The sequence below is a fragment of the Fundulus heteroclitus genome, chromosome 11 (genome assembly GCF_011125445.2).
Source record: "Fundulus heteroclitus isolate FHET01 chromosome 11, MU-UCD_Fhet_4.1, whole genome shotgun sequence".
In the NCBI taxonomy this organism is placed as follows: domain Eukaryota; kingdom Metazoa; phylum Chordata; class Actinopteri; order Cyprinodontiformes; family Fundulidae; genus Fundulus; species Fundulus heteroclitus.
This window is the reverse complement of record NC_046371.1, coordinates 37322583-37345730: the sequence shown is the minus strand read 5'-3', so window position 1 is coordinate 37345730 and position 23148 is coordinate 37322583. Positions and strand designations below refer to the sequence as shown.

The 23148-nt window shown below is 40.2% G+C and overlaps 1 protein-coding gene across 1 annotated transcript in view; it reads right to left on the bottom strand.

Moving 5' to 3' along the window:
• The window catches only part of igsf9bb (immunoglobulin superfamily, member 9Bb), a 264759-nt gene that overhangs the window by 40417 nt on the left and 201194 nt on the right, over nucleotides 1-23148 (bottom strand). The window contains exons 17-20 of the mRNA XM_036143535.1: nucleotides 22454-22629; nucleotides 15257-15483; nucleotides 8615-8699; nucleotides 3029-3193 (exon numbers count right to left, since the gene is read on the bottom strand). Coding sequence (XP_035999428.1) covers nucleotides 3029-3193; nucleotides 8615-8699; nucleotides 15257-15483; nucleotides 22454-22629 — 653 coding nt within the window. The remainder of the gene's footprint in view (nucleotides 1-3028; nucleotides 3194-8614; nucleotides 8700-15256; nucleotides 15484-22453; nucleotides 22630-23148) is intronic.

The window sequence follows — 23148 nt, the reverse complement described above, 5'->3', positions numbered from 1 at the left end:
AAGAGGTTAAAAAAATATTTCGGCATGAAAACGGGTATTTATTTACAAGGGGACAGATAGGGCATTGGGACTTGCTCTACAGCCGATACCACGACCTGACATCACAAACTGGGAGGAGGCAGTACTGTTCTTCACCAAGATGGCTGCCCCCATAAAAGTACCTTCAAATGAAAATTACTCTTAATTAAAAAAGCTCATCATTTATTGAACAGTATGTAATAATTTTATATTTAAAGTACTTTCAGCAGTTTGAATGCTGATTTTGACCGGACTTCTCCTTTAAATGCAATGTACTGTGATACACTGCGGATTCTGACAACTTTCAAATCCAAAATTCAACAATTTTACCAACAGGATATGTGGGACTGGACCACATGGGCCAGGAAACCTTGGCTACTCACAATCCCGTCACTGGTTCACCAGTGTTCCCTCCGGCCACTTCCAAAGGATACAGACAACTGCAGATCAGGAACATCCTACAACAGCTGCTGTTTTGGACATGTCCTGACCCAGTTGTCCAACTATCCTAATTTGGACATAATTCAGAACTCGCTCAAATCAATTACGCTAAGCTTCTTCCTGCTTCTAACAAAACTTTGAGGGCAGAGTCTTCACTTACTGCTTGATATATCCCATCCACAAGCAGTTGTCATGATGAAGAGATATTACATAAGAGTGATTTTATTTACTTCACCTCATAATGTTATGCCTTAATGTTTTATATCAAGGTCAGGAAGCCACAGGGCTGCCAGAGTGTGAACCAGACAATCCCTAAATGCATGAACTGAATGTATAGAATGACTGGACCAGCCTTTTGCTTCAGGAGAGGGAAGATGTGTAGATATCCCTGCCTCTTAGGGAATGTAGTTCCAATAAAGTATCACCACCACAACAATAACAATAAATCATAGCAAACTGCCAATGTACATCTAAAGTCAAGATGGTAAAATAAATGGTAAAATCTGATAAATTCTTAGATTGTAAAGTTTAAGTCTATTTATTCAGTTGCCAACGTACGTTACTTCCTCACAAACTATAATCCTATTGGAAAAATTTAACTAACCCAGTAGTTTATATTTTATCAAGGTAAAATACTTAAATGTTGTATGGCTGAAGAAATATTAAAGAACAACTTTTTTATTTTTTCACTTTGACTTCTGCCTTAAATTATTTGATCAGCAGAGGGCACTATCAAGCATTCAATTCCTCAACAAATTAATCATTTCTAATACCATTCATCTGCATCATGCATCAGTCCTTATGCGCAGTGGCACCACCAGGGGGTGGTCAGGGGTGGCCATGCCCCCCCCCTCCCCCCCCATGCCATGCCATGTCCTGGCCACCCCACTGGCCAGTGTAAATTGTAGTAGCATCAGTTTAGCATTTCATCCCATGATGCACAGCCAGCAAGGCAGCTGCTCTTCTTGACCTTGTATCATGCTTTTATTTGTATCTGCCAGTATCTACTTTCCCCTAGTAATTGTTTTGTTTTTCAATAAATTAATAAATGTACACCTTATTCCTAATATAATTACACAAAAGAAAAATTGTTGTTCAACTCAAAATGTACTGTTATTGGTCTATGCACATTAGATCATGAGTAACATTAAAAATCAAACGATAAACCATAAGATGTTAGGTGTTTACTTAAATCTTTCTGATAGTTTCCTACAGGCAGATTTACTACAAAAATAGAATAAAATACAGATAAATTATGGCTTTTAGTTTCAGTGTGCCACCCCAACAGTTTAAGTGGCCCCATCTGGCCACCCCTATGAAAGGTTTCTGGAGGCGCCACTGCCTATGCGATGTGAATTGAAGCCAAATTGGGACATCATTCCCTCTGGGTGCTGTGAGTGCTGACTGCTAAATGCAGACAACAAATGTTCATATGTAGCCGAACACGTGCAGTGCATTAAAAAACATTTGGCCCATTTGTGCTTTGGGATTTTTCCTAGTGAAACAGATGCAGTTTTCACAGAAACTATCAGTATGTCCTGCACTGCCTTCACTGCAGTCCAGATTTAATGCAGAGAAATGCCTTCCTTGTTAAAGTCTTGATAAGTTCTGAAACTTTCACACATTTTGTTGACTTGAAGAAGGCTTGACAGGATATTAGATCAGTTGAACTTGTATATCATTTCAAAGATAAAAAAAAATCCTTATTGTCACCGCGTGTTACCGAGGTGAAATTTATTTTTGGACACTCCGGTTAAGAGTGCATATAACAGAAAACAGGCAATGAACAAAGGTTACAGTTATTTTTTTCACATTATAGTGTGCATAAAAGATTAAAAAAGATAGAGATAAAAAGCCACAGATAAATAATGAGGTGTGATGGTGATTTGAGGCTCCATTAACAGAAATATGCATTTAGATATTCCTGAGAGAAGAGTGTGCAAAATAGGCAACAAAAGAAAAGTGATTTTAACATACAAAGGACTATAACATATTTGTCCTTAGATGGATTGTAACATGTGGTTGCAACATATGATGAGCATTTGATGGACAAACTCTCAGCAGGGGTATGTCGCCCTCTGCTGAGGAACTGCGGCAACAACTGCATTTTTTAACATTTAAAGGTTGGACCACAGTCTCCCATCAGGAGGCGAGAGTTGTCACAGCTCTTGGAAAGAAGCTGTTTCTAAATTTATTAGTTTTGGATTTAATGATGAAATGCTGGAGATAGGCAGCAGCACCCCTCGTGACCCCATGAGGGATAAAGCGAACAAGAAAATGGATGGATGGATGGATTTAATGATGAGCTTCAGCTTTAAAGGAAAATATTTTCCCTTTATTTCTGAATAACTTTTTCTATGTATACTTTTATCTTCTGCACATTAACATATGCAAATCAATGTTTTTAAAGACAAAACTTACGTTTACAAAATAAGTTTAACTTATACATTTAATTAGAGAAGGAATTAAGCTAAGAAAATTACATGGAGACAAAATGGAGAAAATATTCTAATATTTGGTGACTGACTGAATTAGAAATTGTGGCTAGCTGCCAGAATTTTCCCCTCACCTTTTTTCCTCTTGAGCTTCTTCCGCCGCTGCTTGTTGACAAAGCAGGCAGCCATGGTACTGAAGAGGACAGCTGCAGCCAGGAAGCAGATGGTGGCCACGATGCCAGCCACCACAGGCCGTGTCAGTCCGCGCTCCTCCACCATCTCTGGCGGGGGGAAGAAGTCTGCAGTGCAACAATCCAAAAGGGGAAAATGTTTATTTCAAGAGTAAACTCTTAGCATGGTGGAGATAAAAAAGACTTTTTGGCAAAGATGTGGCCTTTACTGCAGAAAATCATGATTACAAACACGGGAGCATTTTATTAGTGCAGTAATTCACATTTGTTCAATTTGAGGCTCTTCTTGGGGCTTTCCTCATGAAGAATACCAGGATTAATAATAATTACCTCACTACAGATCAGGATGTGAAATTTGCTTTGAGATTACTTCCCAGATGTGAGTATCCAGGACAAAGCACAGTGCCTCCTGAGAGAACACCCAGCGCTCAGATAGGACTTTCTCTTTCCTCATTACCTTGCTATTTTCTGTAATAAATATGTAAAAATGCCTCCATTGTTTAAATACTTTAAAAGGAAAAAGAGGAAAGCATGCCTCCAACCAGCTTTCACTATCGCAAACTTTGATTGTGTCATCATTTACAGTATTTGCTGCTGGGCTTGATCCTTGTTTTGGTTTATGATCCAGTTTGAAACAAGCTTCAGCAATGGGCTCGTGTTAAACTCTAGAATACTTGGCTGCATGTAGACCAAACTATTAGTCCTCCACCCCCATGTTAACAGTTGGTATGAAGTTAAAGTGCTGTGTTTACAAGTGGTGCAAAATACCACAGTGGTGCGCAAGAGGGGCCAACACAGGGATAACTGTCCTCCCCTATCCCAGGAAAGAGCAGAGATGTGCCCCAAGACCCCCCCCCCCCCCAAAAGCCACAACGCCGAAGCTGAGCCTGTGGGCTCCGCCGGCAGTTGATCCAACCGTAGGCCCAGAGACCCGAGGCCCAGGGGCGCCTCATCCCCCCGGCAGGGCCCCCGACAGAGGGGAGTGAGCCGGCTCCCACCAATGCACCAGCGGTTGGAGAGCAGGATGGGGGAGACGGGCTTCACACTTAGTGGAGTCCTGAGATGTCCCAGGAGAGGGGGCAGTTCAAACCCCACCTGACAAATAGACAAACAGAAAGTCACGTACACATTCACACATTCGCACCCTAGTGCCTCTGTGAACGCTCCTACAAAAAAAGGGGTGGGGGACACACTACACACACTCACACTCACCACACACATCCCAGGTCCAGGCACCGGCACCCCAGAGGGGTATCCAGGCCATGGACCCGGGAGGTGAACCCCAACATCCAGACGTGGGCGTGGGGGGACCCCTACATCGTGACCTACCCGGTCCATATTCCAGTCCTAAGCCCCCACCCCGATCCCAGACCAGACGACCCATGGGCCCATCCACTGGGAGATTGGCCCGGCTCCTCCTTAAGGTCCTGGACTCTGGGTAGCAATCAGAGAACAAGTGTGTGAAAAAACACCCTGAGCCTGCCTCCGTCTGCTCAAATGTCGTATTGTTGCATGTTGTTCTTAAGTGCGTTTAAAACAATTACATTTTATTTATATAGTGCCAATTCACAATACATGTCATCTGAAGGCACTTTACAAAGTCAAATTCAATCATATCCTCCAGACAGATTGGTCAAAAAGTTTCCTCTCAAAGGAAACCCAGCAGGTTGCATCAAGTCTCTCCAAGCAGCATTCACTCCTCCTGAAAGAGCGTAGAGCCACAGTGGACAGTCGTCTGCATTGTTGATGGCTTTGCAGCAATCCCTCATACTGAGCATGCATGAAGCGACAGTGAAAAGGAAAACTCCCCGTTAACAGTAAGGAAAACCTCCAGCAGAACAAGGCTCGGTGTGAACAGCTATCTACCTCAACCCACTGGGGGTTAGAGAAGACACAAAAAGCACAGAAGCACACATTGATCCAGGAATCCTTTCTTTGTTAAAGGGTAATAGCCGATGATCTGCCCCCCAGAAGGTGTCACAGCTAACAGAACAGCATACCAGGTGTATCTACTATGAAGAGAAAAATCAAAGAGAGAACGTAAGGTCAAAAGTTGAAATAACAACTAACAATGCACACTGGAGAACAGTAGGAGAACTCAGCAGAGTGAGAGAAATAGACCCTGATGTCCTCCAGCAGCCTAAGCCTATAGCAGCATAACTATAGAGGTAGCTCAGAGTAACATGAGCCACTCTGACTAGAAGCTTTGTCACAAAGTTTTAAGTTTTAAGATTAGTCTTAAAAGTAGACGGGGTGTCTGCCTCATGGACCAAAACTGGGAGTTGTTCCACAGGAGAGGAGCCTGATAGCTAAAGGATCTGCCTCCCATTCTACTTTTAGAGACTCTAGGAACCACCAGCAGACCTGCAGTCTGAGAGCGAAGTGCTCTGTTAGGAACATACGGGGTAATCAGAGCTCTGATATATGATGGAGTTTGATTATTAAGGGCTTTATACGTTAGAAGGAGAATTTTAAATTCTATTCTTGATTTAACAGGAAGCCAATGAAGAGAAGCTAAAATTGGAGAAATATGATCTCTTTTGTTGATTTTCCTCAGAACTCTTGCTGCAGCATTTTGGATCAGCTGAAGACTTTGAACTGCATTTTGTGGACTTCCTGATAGTAAAGAATTACAATAGTCCAGCCTTGAAGTAACAAATGCATGGACTAGTTTTTCAGCATCACTCCTGGACAGAATGTTTCTAATTTTGGCGATATTCCTGAGGTGAAAAAAGGAAACTCTGGTAACCTGTTTAATATGGGATTTAAATTACATGTCTTGGTCGAAAGATAACACCAAGATTTTTTACTTTACCACCAGAGGCCAAGTTAATGCCATCCAGATTGATTAAGAAGTTTATTTTTAATGACTGTGGTCCAAAGATTATAACTTCTGTGTTGTCAGAATTTAAAAGCAGAAAATTTAACGAGGTTTTGATGTCATCAAGACATGCCTGTAGTCAAAGTAATTGATTGGATTCATCAGGATTTATGGATAAATATAGCTGAGTGTCATCAGCATAACAGTGGAAATTAATCCTATGCTGTCTGATAATTTTGCCAATAGGAAGCATATATATATATATATATATATATATATATATATATATATATATATATATATATATATATATATATATATATATATATATATATAAAGAGAACTGGCCCAAGGAATGAACCCTGTGGTACTCCACAAGTGCCCCTAGAGTTATCATTATTATTATTATTATTAACATGAACATGACCATGGTTAACTGTCCCGCGATAACCTTTGTGTTTTACTGTGCTGAATAAACCTATACAATGTAAGCTGTAGCTCAGTTTTGTAGATTTTTTCTAAGCCCCTGCACTTCAGAAATTAAACATAATGATTTTTCTTTTTACTTTATTGTTCCAACTTTAACAGCTGTGGAACATGTATACTTCATTGGAACGTATTTAACATGATGCTTTATAGCTACAGTCTGAAAATCACCTACAGTATCTGACTTATGCTAAAATCTAAAAACACTCAGGTTCGAAAGGGCTTTAGAGCAGACAGATTCCTGATTATACAAGTTTTTGAAACATCATAAACGGCATGACAGTTTTCCATAAAAGTGAAAAATTAGATCCTCTATAATAACCTTAGCATTCTGACACACTATCGTATATCTGCCTTGCTTTTCTGTGGTGAACAAAAGTATGTAGCTTTATGTAAAATTGGATACAGTAGGAATAGGACAACGGGAAATTTGATCTCCAGTTTAGTTATAATTTTGGAAATGTAGAAAAATTTTGTTGCTTTTGCATTGCAACTTAGAAACAACTTGGCTTACATTTTAAACAGCAGAGCTTGTAAACTCCACTTCTCAAAAACCAGCATCCTCTATGTTACCAATGTATACCTGCTCCAAAATAGCACAACTAATGGTACAATTACCACCCTGCTAAAACATTTATTCAATTTAGATATTTTGAACCAGGAGACCATCTTAAACATGCAAGACACAAGCACTAGATGACTGCAGTTGGTCACCATTGGTTTAGAGCATTGAACCTTCACCCCAACATGATCAAGTGATCGTTAAGTATGGAAGGGGAAAAAAAACACAAAAATTACCTCAAGGCAAGTAACCTAATCTGTCTTTAGGCACTAAAATGCAGTTAATTTTACACCTTCCAATGCATTATGGACACACAGACTGTGTAAAAGGGTGGATCCCAAGTGACATACTTCATAGATGTGACAGTATTTAGTGTTTCACAAAATGCACTTCCTTCCTTAATGTTTTCAGATGTGGGGTCAGATTAAAAACAGAGTAAAAGCAGATTAAGAGAGGCCAGCTAGTGTAAACAGTCATATTTCTAGTTTTCTAATGTATACAGAGAGCTACAGAATCTCTCAAAGTATACAGGGCATGATGCCAGTTTATTTAATGTGTGTAATTCAAGATGATAATGCTCAGAAAAGAAATCTGGGCACTCTTGGTAAGAAACAGGTGGATGAGAACTCTAGGAAAATGATCAGCTGATCAGAAGTATGTGGAATCTTTCTCTGTTTTTGGCCGTGCATTATGAGGCGTTCACCATGAGAGGTAATCACTATTCCAGGTCCTTCATTACCACGGCTGAAAACTTTCCAAACATATTAAATAACTGTCTGTAGTGCATATATTATTAGCTCTATTTACTTCTTAACATGCATACATTTGCTTTTGTTTTTGATAATGGTTGTTGGACTGGGAAGGGGGAGGGGGTAAATGAGTTGTCTAATAAATTGTCTGCAACTCAATCATCATATAATTCAAAGATCCCCTCTGTTAATGCTAAAGAGAATGGGGAACATATTATTATGTGAAAAAAATCAACAGAGACTCTTGAGCAGGTTTTGGTCACGACTACACCAACGTTTCCTAATTTTAACCAGTAGAGGGCAGTAGAATGCTTATGTAAAATCAAAGAAAAATCTCTATTAGCGCCCAACAGCTGTTTTACCAAATGATGTGTACTCAGTGACCTCTGCATGGGAGCCACATTGCATTTTGAAGAGCTTGATTCCAAAAAGCAGACAGTCATGCAGCTGAAAGAGACAGGTTTTTATTCATTTTCCCATTTGCTTTTGAGCATAAACAATCGAGTGGACACCGAGTCTACAGATGATGTCATACTTATCAGAAAGCCACAAACCGGTGTGCATGTAAATGGAGCCTAAATTAAATAGCGCTGATAGAGCAAAATGTTAAGTTGGAGGTGCTGCGTGTGCAATACATAAGTAACATCCCTCTTCAGCTCAGAGATGCAAGGATGGCCTGATGTTACACCCAAGCTGCAGCCAGAGGCACCTTTGAATGAAAACCACATCACTGTGTTACTGTTTCTAATGGCCTTCTCTATCTCAGTCAGTGAATTATTTTACTTATATACATATATGTACTTATTTTACGTATATATGCATCCTATGATTCTTCAAGTCCTGCATACGGTTGCCTTGGAGAATGTAGAAATTGGCAACAAAAATCTTTGTGCATTAACATGAGAGCTTACCTGTGCTGGACACTCCTACTACGTTACTAGGCTCACTGGTCATGTCATCCATGACGGCTGTGATGCGAAACTCATACCAAGCCTCCTGGGAGGACAGGAAGAGAGGAATGATCAGTGTTTTAAAATAAACAGGCCAGACCAGGCTAAAGGCTTCAAACAGCCACAAAACTAAAAATACATTTTTCCTATGCCATACCAGACACTTGATAAGACTCTGATGTAGTTTTTTGAAGGAAACTCATTCTGCGTATTACACAAAAAATAATGATATCATCATTCTAATCCAACATAGTTCATCATGAATTATGTTGGATTACACCACCACGTGTTAATGATTCGGGTGAATAAGACCCACAGTCTAAAAGCCAATTTAAGAGGTTGGCAGGAAAAGTACTACAATCCCTTTTACCCTTAAGATGCAAACAAATCAGATTTCGTTTTTTGAATTCTGCTATATAAGAAATAGCACAGAACAAACTGAAACAGCGGTCCTCAAAAATCTATAGCATATTAGTGTGAAAACTAATTAATTAGACAGACAGTATACAAAAAATAAAACACGAAACAAAGAGACAATGCGCAACAATATAAAGTACACCAGTTTCACAGCAGTTCAGCTTTTTAGCAGCTTGATGCAGACAGCTGTGTAGAAATCTGGTGGTTCTGCTTTTGATCCTGTTGCACCTTTTGCCTGATGGCAGAAGGTCAAAAAGTTCACAGGCAGCATTTGAGAAGTCTGTCCATGAAATGTTCAGAGAAACACGGTGCATTCCAAGGCAGGCCACCCATCCATCACATGGCAACACAGAGACAAACAACCATGCACACACTCATGTTAAGATCACTGTTACTAAAAAAGATCATGTAAGGTATAGGGTAGGGTGACCAGATGTCCTCGATTTCCAAGGACAGTCTCCATTTTGAATGACCTTCTCCCTGCTCAAACCGTCCCAGGAAATGTCCCTGATTTTAGTGTTTGAATGAGAACAATGAAAATGTTACAGTGTTTCAATACAGAAAAGGTTGTGCGCAACAACAGCTGCTATGGTAGCTGGTCGTGCTGCTATCAGTGTTAGAGTATTTGAAGAGGTGAGCGTGCAGTCACGCTCTTCCCCCACGAAGCTGCTCCAATTCTGAATTTTATTTGAGAAATCTGGTTGACTTAGTTTAGAGACTTTAAGGATCATAAACTTAGCAAGTGTTCTGGAAAGTTGCTGGAGTGTGTCAGCCAAAACAGCAAGTAAAAGTCAGCATTACCAGAACTTGCTGGAGGCTGACAGTGGGTTGGATCTGGGTTTTGAGTGGTCTTACTGTACAATTGCCCTGTATGTGTTGCATATAGATGTCACAGGGCTCCACAGATGATCCACAATATAACCATAACAAGACTCCATCCTTTTTATTATTAATAGGAAATTTATTTAACCAGACAAAGGCTTATTAAAATAAATGATCTATTTTTGAAGAGGAAACGATAAACGTGAGACTGTTGGATGTCTGCTTTGCCTACTCTCTTTCTGATTGGCTAATGTCCGAGCTCTGGCAGGTTTCATTGGTTGAGCACAGCTTCAGTTTAAAACCTTGAAATAAAACACTAGACGGAACAATTTGCGCTCATTTTCCAAATGACGGAAATCCGTCACAGCGACGGAGAACTTTAACCCCTGGATTATGGTTGTCTGCTGGGGGAACAGCATTACTAGTAGGGACAGGAGCAGAACAGACAAGTTCATCAGGAGGTGAGCGGCAGTGATGAGGAGGGAGGCAGTCTCTATGGAGGAACTGGTGGAGAAAAGGACTAGGGCAATGATGAAGTCCATAAGGGCCAATGGGAGCCATCCATTGCACAGCACTACGGTTGCTCAGTAAAGCAGCCATAGTTCGAGACTGATCACCATGAGAAGCAGAACGGAGAGGTAGAGAAGATCTTTTGTCCCGGCCACCATTAAACAATTTAATGCCTCTTGAAGGACTGTGTTTTTATTTAATTTTAATTATTTATTCACTTTTTTAAAATCCAATTTTATGTTTTTATCCTGCTTTACATGTTTTTATCTATGCTATCGTCCATCCATCCATCCATTTTCTAATCCGCTTAATCCCTCATGGGGTCGCGGGGGTGCTGGTGCCTATCTCCAGCGTTCACTGGGCGAGAGGCGGGGTACACCCTGGACAGGTCGCCAGTCTGTCGCAGGGCAACACAGAGACAGACAGGACAAACAACCATCCACACACACACTCACACCTAAGGACAATCTAGAGACACCAATTAACCTAACAGTCATGTTTTTTGGACTGTGGGAGGAAGCCGAATACACAAATTGTCCGTACGCTGTGAGCGCTCTAAGCGCAGTGAAATTCCTTGATTGTGAACACAATCACGGCCAAATTGAGATGTTTTGCAGTGGGTAGCGCTGTTGCCTTGCAGCACGAAGGTCCTGGATTTGAGTCCACCCTGGGTCTTTCTGCATGGAGTTTGCATGTTCTCCCTGTGCATGCGAGGGTTCTCTCCGGGTACTCTATGCTATCGGGCAGATGAATTTCCCCTATTCAGGGATCAATAAAGTAATTATCTATCTATCATGCTCTGTGATAGACTGGTGACCTGTCCAGGGTGTACCCTGCCTCTTGCCCATTGACAGTTGGAGATAGGCACCAGCACCCCTCGCAACCCCAATAGAAAATGGATGGATGAATAGTTTTACTTCAGTTAGTTTGACTGGCCTATATAAAATATTGTATGAATTGTACATGTTGTGAAAAGATGCATATATGTGAAGTACTGCAAGTTGCACAATATAACTTTTTCCCCCTCATTTGTAATAGTGATGTACCAGAGTTATGCCCAAAGCATTGGGGGAGCATTTGCCAGTGCCCTATACTTCACATGATGATCCCAGCAAGCGTGTATCCTATGGGAGGAGGAAATGTGCATTCTGTTTGACTTAGTACAAGAAGCAGCAGTCCACACCATAGAAAAGCATTTTTGTGATGTTCCCATGTGCCTGATAGCTGACAGGAAAATAATTTTTGACTTCCATTAGCATTAGGTATAGAGCTGCATAAAATATGAGTGCCTTTTTTTCTTTTGGAGAATTAACATATTTGTAGATATGCTACAAATGAAAGAAATGCACATTGTTCAGCTAGACCATGTAGATAATATTTCAGCTGTTTTTCAACTTGTTCATTGGTGTTTGATGTGTGTTTGCCTAAAATTTCTATCTGTATTTCTGGTTCTATATCTTTTATTACATTCTTGTGAGTACTTCACAGTTTTTATATCATGGCAATTCAGCTTATCCATGAAAATGGATGTATACCACTTGACTGAAACTTTTAAGATGGTGTTAAATAAGTCCGGGTGGAAATTTGCCCTAAATAGGCCCTTGACCTTGAAGGGTTAACGCCAACAGGCTTTTTAGGCTTCACACACTGAGCTGTTAGCAACATGATCTGAACAAACATTCAGTTTCACACATGTACAAATATGGATAATGACAGACTTAAGTAAGTTTTTTAACCACAGAGGAAGAAATCTGCAGCAGCAAAGTTATACAATGCAGGTGTAATGTATGTGTTTGAGTGAGAGAACAGGATAGATGAAGTATGTGTGGGTGTCTGCAGGAAGAGGAAGGAGAGATAAAAGCATTTCTGTGGACCTGAAAGTGGTAGTTAGATTAAAGAATGATGCTCAGATATGTCACAGCAGCAGTGAGCTCCAAGACTTGAGAAAAGCCAAAGAAAACAATCATTTTGTCAGAACACATAAATCAGCACATCCATTTTTAGATCATTTGCTATTTTTTCTAGTTTAGCATTAAAAAAAGCATTTATTGGTTTTATGTTTTAGTATTCCCTGTTGTCATAGTTCTACTTAGATAAAACCCATAGTTTCCCCGCACATTTCATACTGATACAAAACTAAACCAAAACACAGAAATCCCCAGAGTCAGCCTAATCTGCCTGTGTACACCAGCCCTGTTGTTACTATGACAACCAATGTGACATCATATTATAAGATGTTTTATTTGTGGAGTGCTGAAATAAAAGGTTGGTTAGTTATCATTAAAAAGGTGCTGTTGTACATTATATAGTAGGCTTTGACTTTCCACTTCTAACCTCAAGATGCAGTCATAAACGCTTTGCTTGGTAAACTTTATGACTTCAGTCTCTGTGCTTAAAGTTCACATTGTTTTTAGATAGGAGGGTGATCAAATGTCCACGTACATCTAAAAAAAATATTGCAAAGTAAAATATGAAAGTAAACATTTTTGCAAGTCATCTCAGAAAGTGAGACTCATATATAGAATCATTACACATAGAGTAATCAATTCCAACCATTTCTTTCTTGCAATTTTGATGATTATGGCTGACAGATGATGAAAACCCAAAATTCAGTCTCAGAAATTTAGAATACTGTGAAAAAGTTCCTTATTGGAAACTCATGGTGTCACACGCTAATCAGCTGATCAACTCACAACACCTGCAAAGGTTTGCTGAGTCTTTAAATGATCTCTCACTGTGGATCAGTAGGTGACACAATCATGGGGAAAACTGCTGACTGGGCGGATGTCCAGAAGATGGTTACTGACACCCTTCATATGGAGGGGAAGCCACAAAAGGTAATTGCCAAAGAAGATGGTTGTTCACAGAGTGCTGTATTAAAACATCTTAAGAGGTGTCAGCTTTTAACCCGCAAAGGCTCCACTTTGAATATAGAGGTAGGACCATAAATAACGTTTGCGGTTGCTTTATTTAAGAACCAATATCCACACTGAACAACAACATCTGCCTTTTATAGGAGTGCACTCTGAGTGTCTTGCTAGAATGCCCCAATGAAGGGGATGATCAGAAAATTAGAAATAAACAATACTTACACAAAACTAACACCCAATACAGTAAATGAAATCTGATACATATTTACATAAATGCAAATCATTTCAGCTAAACAAATCTAAAGTCAATCAAAAGAATACTTCGAATTAAACATAATCCCTTAAATCTCTACCCCCCCCCCCCCTCTTCCAAATGGTTTGCTCCAAAAGCTTGCAGCAGCAGCTGCAGCCTGTTTCTCCCTTTTGCTGCCACACCCTGCTGAGGAGCCAAACCAGGAAGAGGTAGGTGCTTACAACCAAACATGTGTTCTGTCTAAGCAAGAAATCAAACATTTGGAAATTTAAGGAAACAAATTAACATTCATGCATCTACACTTTCTTCACACAAAATGGATGGCCAGTCCCCCTGCCTCTCAAGAAGGTACACCTAAATGTCTGAACAAAAATAATACAATAAAAATATAACAACTCAACTGTTTGGACTGTAACTTAATCAATAATCTAATTTCCTGATGTAATGGGACCTATCTCCATTACAAGAGGATTTTCAGGTGAAATCCATTCAAGAAATTGGGGGAGCTTCACAAGGAGTGGACTGAAGCTAGTCCACAAAGAAGCCTAATTGGAAACCTGCCTAATTTGGCAACATTGACTACACTATTTGTACGTTTGTTTGTTTTTTTAGATTTTGGGATTTTATTGAGAATTTCTTTCTCAGCACTGTAGGAGTGGTCACAGAGCCACTGTTCAGCCTGAAGCATATAAAATGTTTTTGAAAAAGTTTACCCCCTTGAAAAAATGGAATGCCCCCCTTGTTATTTGTTTCTGCAGCCAGGTCTGTCTGGAGGAGGAGTGAAGAGGCACAGAATCCACGTTGCTTGAAGTTCAGTGTGAAGTTTCTAGTCAGTGATGGTTAGGGGTGCCATGTCATCTGTTGGTTGTGGTCCACTGTGTTTTCTGAAATCCACAGTCAATGCAGTCATCTACCAGCAAATTCCAGAGCACGTCATGACTCCTTTTGCAGGCAATCTGTATGGAGATGCTGATTTTATTTTCCAGCAGGACGTGGCAATTGCCCACAATGCCAAAGGTACCAAAAGCTGGTTAAATTAACATGGTGTTCCTGTTCTTGATTGGCCAGCAAAGTCCCCTAACCCGAACCACAGGAAATCTATGGTCAGGTCCTTGTTGGCAGAATACTTTTTTTTTTTACATTTGAGCTCAAAAAGTCCTTTTTTTGATTGGTCACTGCATTTTGGGTTTTCTTTACTTGTGTAAATTTAGTGTGAAAATATTTCACTCTGTGTATAATGAATCTAAATAAAAACAACTGTTTGGCAAACGTTTTGCACATCTATGCAACATTCAAATTGTTTTTTAAATGTACCTGTACCATCATTCATTACAAAGAGCTTTACTATCGTAAAATACATTGACTTTTTATTTTCCCCTGGCACAAAATGATCAGCTAACTTATATCTTTGCCTGCAGGAGAGGCTGGAAGAGTCCGGCCAAAATCAGTCTCTCAATCTGATTAGCAGACTAGTTGCTATAAAAGAGGGACAGTTTGAAGCGTTGTTTTGCATTAGCAAAGATTATCTCCAAAAAAAGCTTGCAGCCAGAGCTCCTTTCAGTCAGAATCGCCTGACTCATAAATTAACTGCGGCTTAGAATATTACACCTGAAATAAGTTTTCTGGTTCACCAAGACATCTTTGGTAATCCAGAAGACAGTGACAATGTGTGAGAATGGCTACTTTCTAGTTCATCATCTGGAACTAGTATGTGCCTGCACTGTGTATTACCTGGATAAGGTCTCGGGCAAGCAGCTCCAACTCTCCTGCAGGAATGCTGTCGTCCAAGATCTCCCATCGTTCCCCCAGACGAAACTCCATTACATAATGCTGGATCGGTGCTGTGTGATTGGCAGGTGGGATCCAGGTGAGCAGGACTCCCTGCTGCGTGCGATTGGCTGTGAGGCACCGTGGTGGGGTAAGCAGCACCAATGGTTCAGGGGTACTTGTAGGAAATACTGAGCATATCAGGATTGGAAATGTGGAGATAACGTTAATTTCAAAATTCCAGATTTTCTTGAGTTGCATGTGACATTTCATAATAAAACATTGAAAATGCTTGTACTGTAGTTTGGTATATAGTGAAGACTGGTAGGTCTTAACTATATTTCCACAAAGCAAGATAAGATTGAATTTGTCTTCTGATTTAGCCATGTCATAACGGTTCAAATCATTGCTTGTAGGCATCTGGGCCAACTTAGATCAACTCTATATAAAATCGACAGTTCTCAGACCTTTTCAACTTTTCCGCATCTTACATTACAACCAACAACTTCAATGTACTATTTTATTGGGGTTTCAAGTGTCAGACCAACACAAAGTAGAATAAATCTGAAAATGTTTTTAAAGTTTGGACACACTTTCCATGTGCTTATAAACAGCAGTACTCCAACTAATGGTTGCTCAAATGGCCATCAGAATTGATAAGACTCTTGAATAGGTGTCAAAACGTCTTCATAAAAACCGAGCGAAGGTCCGGCATCTCAAAGAGCTCTGTACAATCCAGCCACTCAGCATGGAAATAAACTGAGACTACGGTAAACCTACTAACACATGGCTGAAACCAAAACTGACAGATTGGGCAAGGCAAAGGAGAGCATTAATCAGAGAAGCAGTCAAGAGGTCAATGGTAACTCTGGAAGACCTGATATTTCAGGAGGGATAATCTGTTGACAGGACATCTATCAGGCATGTGCTCCAGAAATGTGGCCTTCATGAACAGTGGTAAGACGAAAACCATTGCTAAGAAAAGCTGTATAGATTCTTTTTGCAGTTTGTGGAAGAAAGTATTCCAGTCAGATTACCAAAATAAATCCTTGGCCTTCAAGAAAAAGCTAAGTGTTGTGGCAAAATAAACACTCTGTAAACACACCATCCTCTCAGTAAAACATGGTGGTGGTAACATCCACCTGTGCGATTTCATTCAAGCAATTCTTTCCAATTATGAAGTTGCACACATTGGCACGTAATAATGACTTGGAGTTGAAATACTCTGCAGCTCTAGTAGGGCTCCCGCACCTGACCAAGCAATTCTGTATCTTATCCTTACAGACCAATCACAGGATAAACTACCTTGACTTCTCAAATAGAACTAAGACATGTGGTGTGTTTGCATTCTTTTAACTTAGAAATGAAAGAAGGCTTTTAAGGGAGAGAGAGACCTACAGCAGGAGGCTTTTATCTCTGTGTTTCTCCTCCTTGGCTCACAGAGAAAGTGATGCAGCATGGATAGTTATCTCCATTTTCAGCATGTCACATATCTTTGCATAATAATCTGTGACAGCTTCATTTACGCTTAGATTGAGCAACATTAACGTCCCTCATCTCAAAGCTGAAATATGCAAACTAAACCCATAATGACTAAAGACATTAAGGTAGCTTTTAAAACTGTTACTCTGATAATCACTGTTATAACAAGATGGTATCTTTGGTTTATTTTACAAAATGAAAGTGGTGAACAACAATATGTTCTAAGATGTTAAACATGTTTGCCTAAATATGTTGAAATTTTCCTATTAACTTAAAAATTGCTGTTTGTGATACGCAAAAACTCATATTTACTTTTAAAATTGTACAGTTTATGCTTCGTTATATTTTCCACCCATGGAGGTTGCCATTTTTCTACCTGCGTAATGCATGCTGGGTTAATGACATGGTTACGTCCTACTAGACTGGAACCTACAGAGTGATCTGGGTTGATTTTTTTTTTTTTATTCTATTGAGTTTGATTGGTGTAAATTTAGGCAATGACACATGGTGTAGCTGTTGGCTGTAATTTCAAAACAGAAAACAACAAAAACAGTGAGGCGAGTCTTCTTCGCTTCCCACATGAAAAATAAAAGAAAAGCGCATTGGGAAAAAGCCAATGGAAGAATACAACTTCTGAAGGACCCACATTTGTACACAGGTGCGCGTTACCCTCACAAGCTTAAACAAACTGCTGTGCCGACTATTTTATCCACAAAGCGCCTAAACCTTGCTTCCTTGCGAGCCAAAGAAGCTGAAAAAAACATCAGAGACACGCAACACAGACCTGACACTGGACCGAAGACCAGACCGATCAGATCAGATCAGCAAGTGTTACTGGACCTGACACTGGACACACAACACTACATGCCTGATCACACAGTCATGCGGTACCTGTCATTCATGTCGTTCATTATTATTATTATTATTATTATTATTATTATTATTATCACAACATTGTCATCAATTTCAATGTGATATGGTTCAAACTGAAAACTGAAAACACCTTACTCATTGCTGTTTTGACTGGACGGAGCTAGCCCTAAAGGACCTAGTATATGTCAGTTACCCAAAATGCATTGTAGCATAAACAACATGGCAATATCTGTGTGGCAATATTGTATTTAAATTTAGAAAAACTAAACATCTTAAAATATTTTTACTGTATTTTTTTTTACATCTAAAATAGATATTTCTCAAATAAAGTCAGTTTTTACAGTTAATCATGGGTCCCTATAAATCTATACAATGGAAATCCTCCATGAATATTGTATGGGTGTCATGATTTCAGTTCTGCCTTGATCATGCTGCTCATTCCCTCTCCTGCCGACTGCTTATTGTTCTCCCCTGGGCTGCTCCCTATTTAAACGCCTGCTCAGTGCGAGATTGTCTGCCTTTTCAAAGCCTTCAAGCCCTGTTCCATGAGCCAAGTGTACTCCTGTTTTTTGATCCTGCCTCTCTGACCACTGCCCTTGCCTAGCCCATAACATTGAGGGAGTCAAGTTTTTTCTGATCTTCTGTTGCTGAACCTTGCCTAACTCCAACCCTGTTTAAGTCCAGCAGATTCTGGAACTTCTTTGCTTGAGAGACCTCCTGTGCATGACCATGAACTGTCTATGGACAATGAACAGTTGGATTCTGGATGTCATTACCTCTGCCCCATTCTCAGAGCACCTGCACTGCTGGAGCTGGGATTTCGGACCCTGTAAATACTCTGAGTCCTGGTAATCCCCTTTCGTCTTTATTGTTTTCTAGTTTTTAACCCCAGTCAGGACTCTCATCTCTGTTTTGTGTTCCAGAGGAACCTGAATTAAGCGGATCACTCTGACACCTACTCATTAGTCCTCAAACAAATATTATTTATTTAATTCCATCTTTGTCTTGGCTGCATGTTGGGTTCTTGCTCCTTACTTAAAACATTACGATGGGATGTTCTTGTGTGGAGTATATGTAATCTTAAAAGGCTTTATATATTTGTCAGATGGCAGAGGTGATCAGATTTCTTTTAGGCCAATATTTGCGGGCACAAACAAAAGCTTGCACCCGTAAATTTAAAAAATGGGGGAGAAGTTGCTCCACGTGCTCTATTGTTCAGGATGCAATACTTTCATGAACAGCAGTGGGTGTCTTTGCCCAGCCAAAGGGAAACCGAGGGGTGGAGCTGGTGCTCCTGATGTTACACCATAATGGGACTTACTCATGTTTTGCCTGCACTGCACTATTCAGCTGTCGACATACATCTTTATTTATGTGCAACATGATTCATTATACTATGAACAACTACCTTTTTGGTTAGCTTATTTTTTCCAGAGAAATGCTACGTCATGTCTACAGTTTGGTTGCACTTCCAACAGCTGACACATTGTGATGGGAGATGATGCAAAATACAGGCTGCTAATTCAGTGACCTGTTTACGTCGATGCCAGATGGTTTTTCATCTTTAATAAAATCAGTCACGCAATTAGAATGCCATGAGATATCATTGGCGCATGATGTAGCCAGCCACTTACTCCATATGGTGTGCCTGACGACAGGACATATGAAAAAAATTTGATAATGCTGACTGACGGAAGTAACAGAATGGTTTATACACGGAACCCGCACCAAGCAGGAGCCCAGTCAGAAACAAAAGCTAGAGCTGCTTGGTTTAAAATTTTTATTCACTCTAACTTCTGGGTTTTTGTCACAGCCCAGTCTTTAAGTTCCAGACAGATTTTTGTCTGTGTGCACCAAAACCTACGCAGAAAACCAAGCTTCACTAATTACAATCACAAAGGCTGATCAGACACTGCTTCAATAGCCACAAGCTCCAATTCTAACCTACATAGCAAAGGCTCTAAGAGTGTGGGGCCTCATTTATAAAGCCTGAATCTTGTGTATGTCTCTTTCCATGCAAAAGTTGGGATCTATTAAAAAAAAATTTAAATACTTAATGCATGGTCCTCATGGCAACTCTGACCCATGCGTACACTACTTTTGGAGATAGGGGAAACTGACTAAGCCAATGGTGAATTGCAGCCACATTGCATGATGATTCATTTTTAGTTCATAATTAATTACCTTTAAACAAATGAAAATATGTTGTTAGCCAAAACATTTTGTGGGATACACCTTATATTCCTGGATGGAAAACGGTGTGTCTTTCGACTTTGTCATTCCTGGACGTTTGAAACGTTTGCATGTTTGGATTCAGGATACTTGGATTTCTACTTATTGGTTTTGGTGGATTTTTGATGTATCAGCAAATACAGCGGATGTTGGTAGCCATTTGGCCTTGATCAGGCTGCCGGCTGCATATAAGGCGCTGACTAAGGCGGTGAAAGAACAGACCTGGAAGGTGGAGGAGCAGAACTGAAAAGCTGGATGTGCTGGAATGCAGACTGGCTTCAGTGGTTGAACTCAAGGGGAGATGGGATAAAATCTGGAAGTGAAGCGTGGAAAAGCCCAACAATTTGGAATATTGGATTTCACCATTTGGAGCCAGCAAAGACTTAAAGCTGACGGGAAAGTCAGTGCAGCTTGTCTCAAAACAAATAACATATTTGGACTATGCCTTCCCTATCTATAATCACTCCTGGATTGTTATGGCGGAGAGTGCTCAGAACTCTCCCCCGCTCCCTCCTCCCCCGCTGACATCTGCAGATGCTTTCTGAACTGTTGGCCGGCTGATAACATCAATGAACTAAAAACTAATGAACTTAGACGTGACTAGTCTCAAATTTTTACCTTCTGCTAAATGTGTCTCGTCTTATTTGTGCTTTCTGTGCCAGAGGTTTTTGATATCTCAAACTGTATCCTGTAATAGGATACAGTTTGAGATTTTTTTTCCCTCCCACCTTCCTTTTTGTAGCCTCTATTTTTCCACAGAGTAATGGCAGCACCCTGTGGGCACCATGTAAGGCGGTGTCCTTGGCAGCAAGGTCTCAGTAAATCTTCTGTTTGTGATGTTTGTGATGGCGATTGTACTGAAACAGTAATTTCCCTCTGGGATCATTAAAGTATTTCTGATTCTGATTCCTCTCAGATGTTCAACTTCATTCCATGTCAGACTTAAATCATTGATCAACTCCAGCATTTAAAACCACAGTGTCATTCATGTTTGTGCTCGTGACAATAATATACATCAATTAAAAATATCCATTAGGCAACTTAAATCAAAATCTTAAATCTTTATCATCGCAATGTAAACCTCTCATCCCTCTTGGTCTCCCTCCTCAGAATGTCAATCTGAAAACAAAGCCTCAGAGAATTTTCAGCATGGAGCTCGATGTGAGGCTGTCATCTGACGTTTAAAACAGCAATCAAGTTCGCTTTAAAAAAAGTTATGGGGCGTGCTCCGATGGCGCAGGGATATTGAGCACAACTCATGTACGGAGGCTTTCAGTCCTCAACATGGCTGACCCGGGTTCCATTCTGGCCTGAGGTCCTTTGCCACATGTCCCCCCTCTCTGAATCCCTATTTCCTTTAGTTTGTATAGTCAGTGATGGTTTGGGGTGCCACGTCATCTGCTGCTTCTGGTGCACTGGGTTTTCTGGGATCCACAGTCAATTCAGCCATCTACCAGGAAATGTTAGAGCAGTTTATGCTTCTCTCAGCAGACAAGCTATATGGAGATGCTGGTTTTATTTTCAAGCAGGACTTGGTACCTGACAGCTGAACATAGGCATCAGCACCCCTCGCCACCCCAATAGGGATAAGCGTGTTAGTAAATGGATGGATGGATGGACTTGGTACCTGCCCACGCTGCTAAAGGTACCAAAAGCTGGCCCAATGACCATGATGTTCCTGTTTTTGTTTGGCAAGCAAACTCCCCTGGCCTAAACACCATAGAAAATCTGTGGGCTGTTGTCAACAGGAAGATGAGACACCAGACCCAACAAGGAAGATGACTTGAAGGCAGCTTTCAAAGCAATCTGGGCTTCCATTACACCTACGCAGTAACACAGGCTGAAGGCCTCTAGGCCAGAGTGCACTTTCTGAAATGACTGGCAAAAAATACTGCACTTTTACACAATATTCTAATTTTAGATGTACTTGCAAATTATTAGCGATCCATTGATGCACAATGAAAGTATCAATCCACGCCGATATCTTAAAGATACACTTTTATTTTGAAATTCACATGGCACAAGACAATAGTGAACAAGTGATCTATTATTACCATTTTTTATGAGTATAAGAATGCTGCTTTTTATTTAAATGCCTGGTGCTTGTAAAAGGTTAGAAATAGAATGGTGAAATCCTATTTGTTTTTGTTTTTGTGAGTTCATATCAATTTAAATAATTGTGTTAGATGGGCAGATGATATCACATCATAACGATTGCAGACTTGAATTTAATGTAAATTATATCATGACAGACTTTGTGATATTGGCAAACATCTTATTATCTTCTAAACAAATGAATAAAGATGGGGACTTACACCCCTAGCTGTAATGCATTATTGCAACAATTCAAATGAAAATATGGAGAAATGTTGATTTTAACAAGCATACTGATTTTTCACCTGATTTAGTAATTTCTCAACAGTTACTGATTAATATTTACACTGAGCCCTGTGGCCCAAAAAATGCAGCATGTCCACTGGTAATTAGCTCAAGTTTAGGTAACCAAAGTGCTGCTGGTCTACCTTGCAAATTCATAGTGTTCCTTCCCATTAAGTGATTGGTGAGTATACTCACCTAGAGTGTTCACAGTGACAACCTCGCTGAAGGGGCCTGTGCCAAGCTTATTTTGAGCCAGGACACTAAACTGGTATGTTGTCTCTGGCTCCAAGCCTGGCACCACCATCCAGTCCTGACCCCCAGGTACGGGTATGGAAACCCAATCGTGTGGACCTAAACGCTCCCTCTTCAGCCTGAACAGAAGCCAAAGTGAGATGTGAGTGGGCAAACAGGACAAACATGACACAGGAAGTGGACAGTAAAATAATGGAACTGTCTTGGTATTTATTGTCCCTAACACATAATGCCTTTAAAAACTCCTCTACAAGAAGAGAATGTTTACACTGAAATTGTAGCACAGAAAAAACTACATAAAGGGAGAAACAGAAAATAGCTGAACAATGTCATATGCATGGCTATAGCTTTTGTGTAGGTAAGGGAAAGTGGATCTGGATATACCCTACTCTATTGGTGCATTCCACTTGTACAGCTCTGTGATCAGAGATCAGAACATCCTCACCCCTGAATACAAAATTCAACATGGATGTCTTGTATACACTGTTATAAACATGTATGGCTAACAGCAGTTGTCCTGGTCAATAGGCACAGGAATAAGCCCATCTGAAGATGGAGCATGGCTAGGTTGGTAAGTAACACATGGTTGAATAAAAAGCCCAAAATTCTTTCAGGGCTACTTTCAAGGGTAGCAAGGG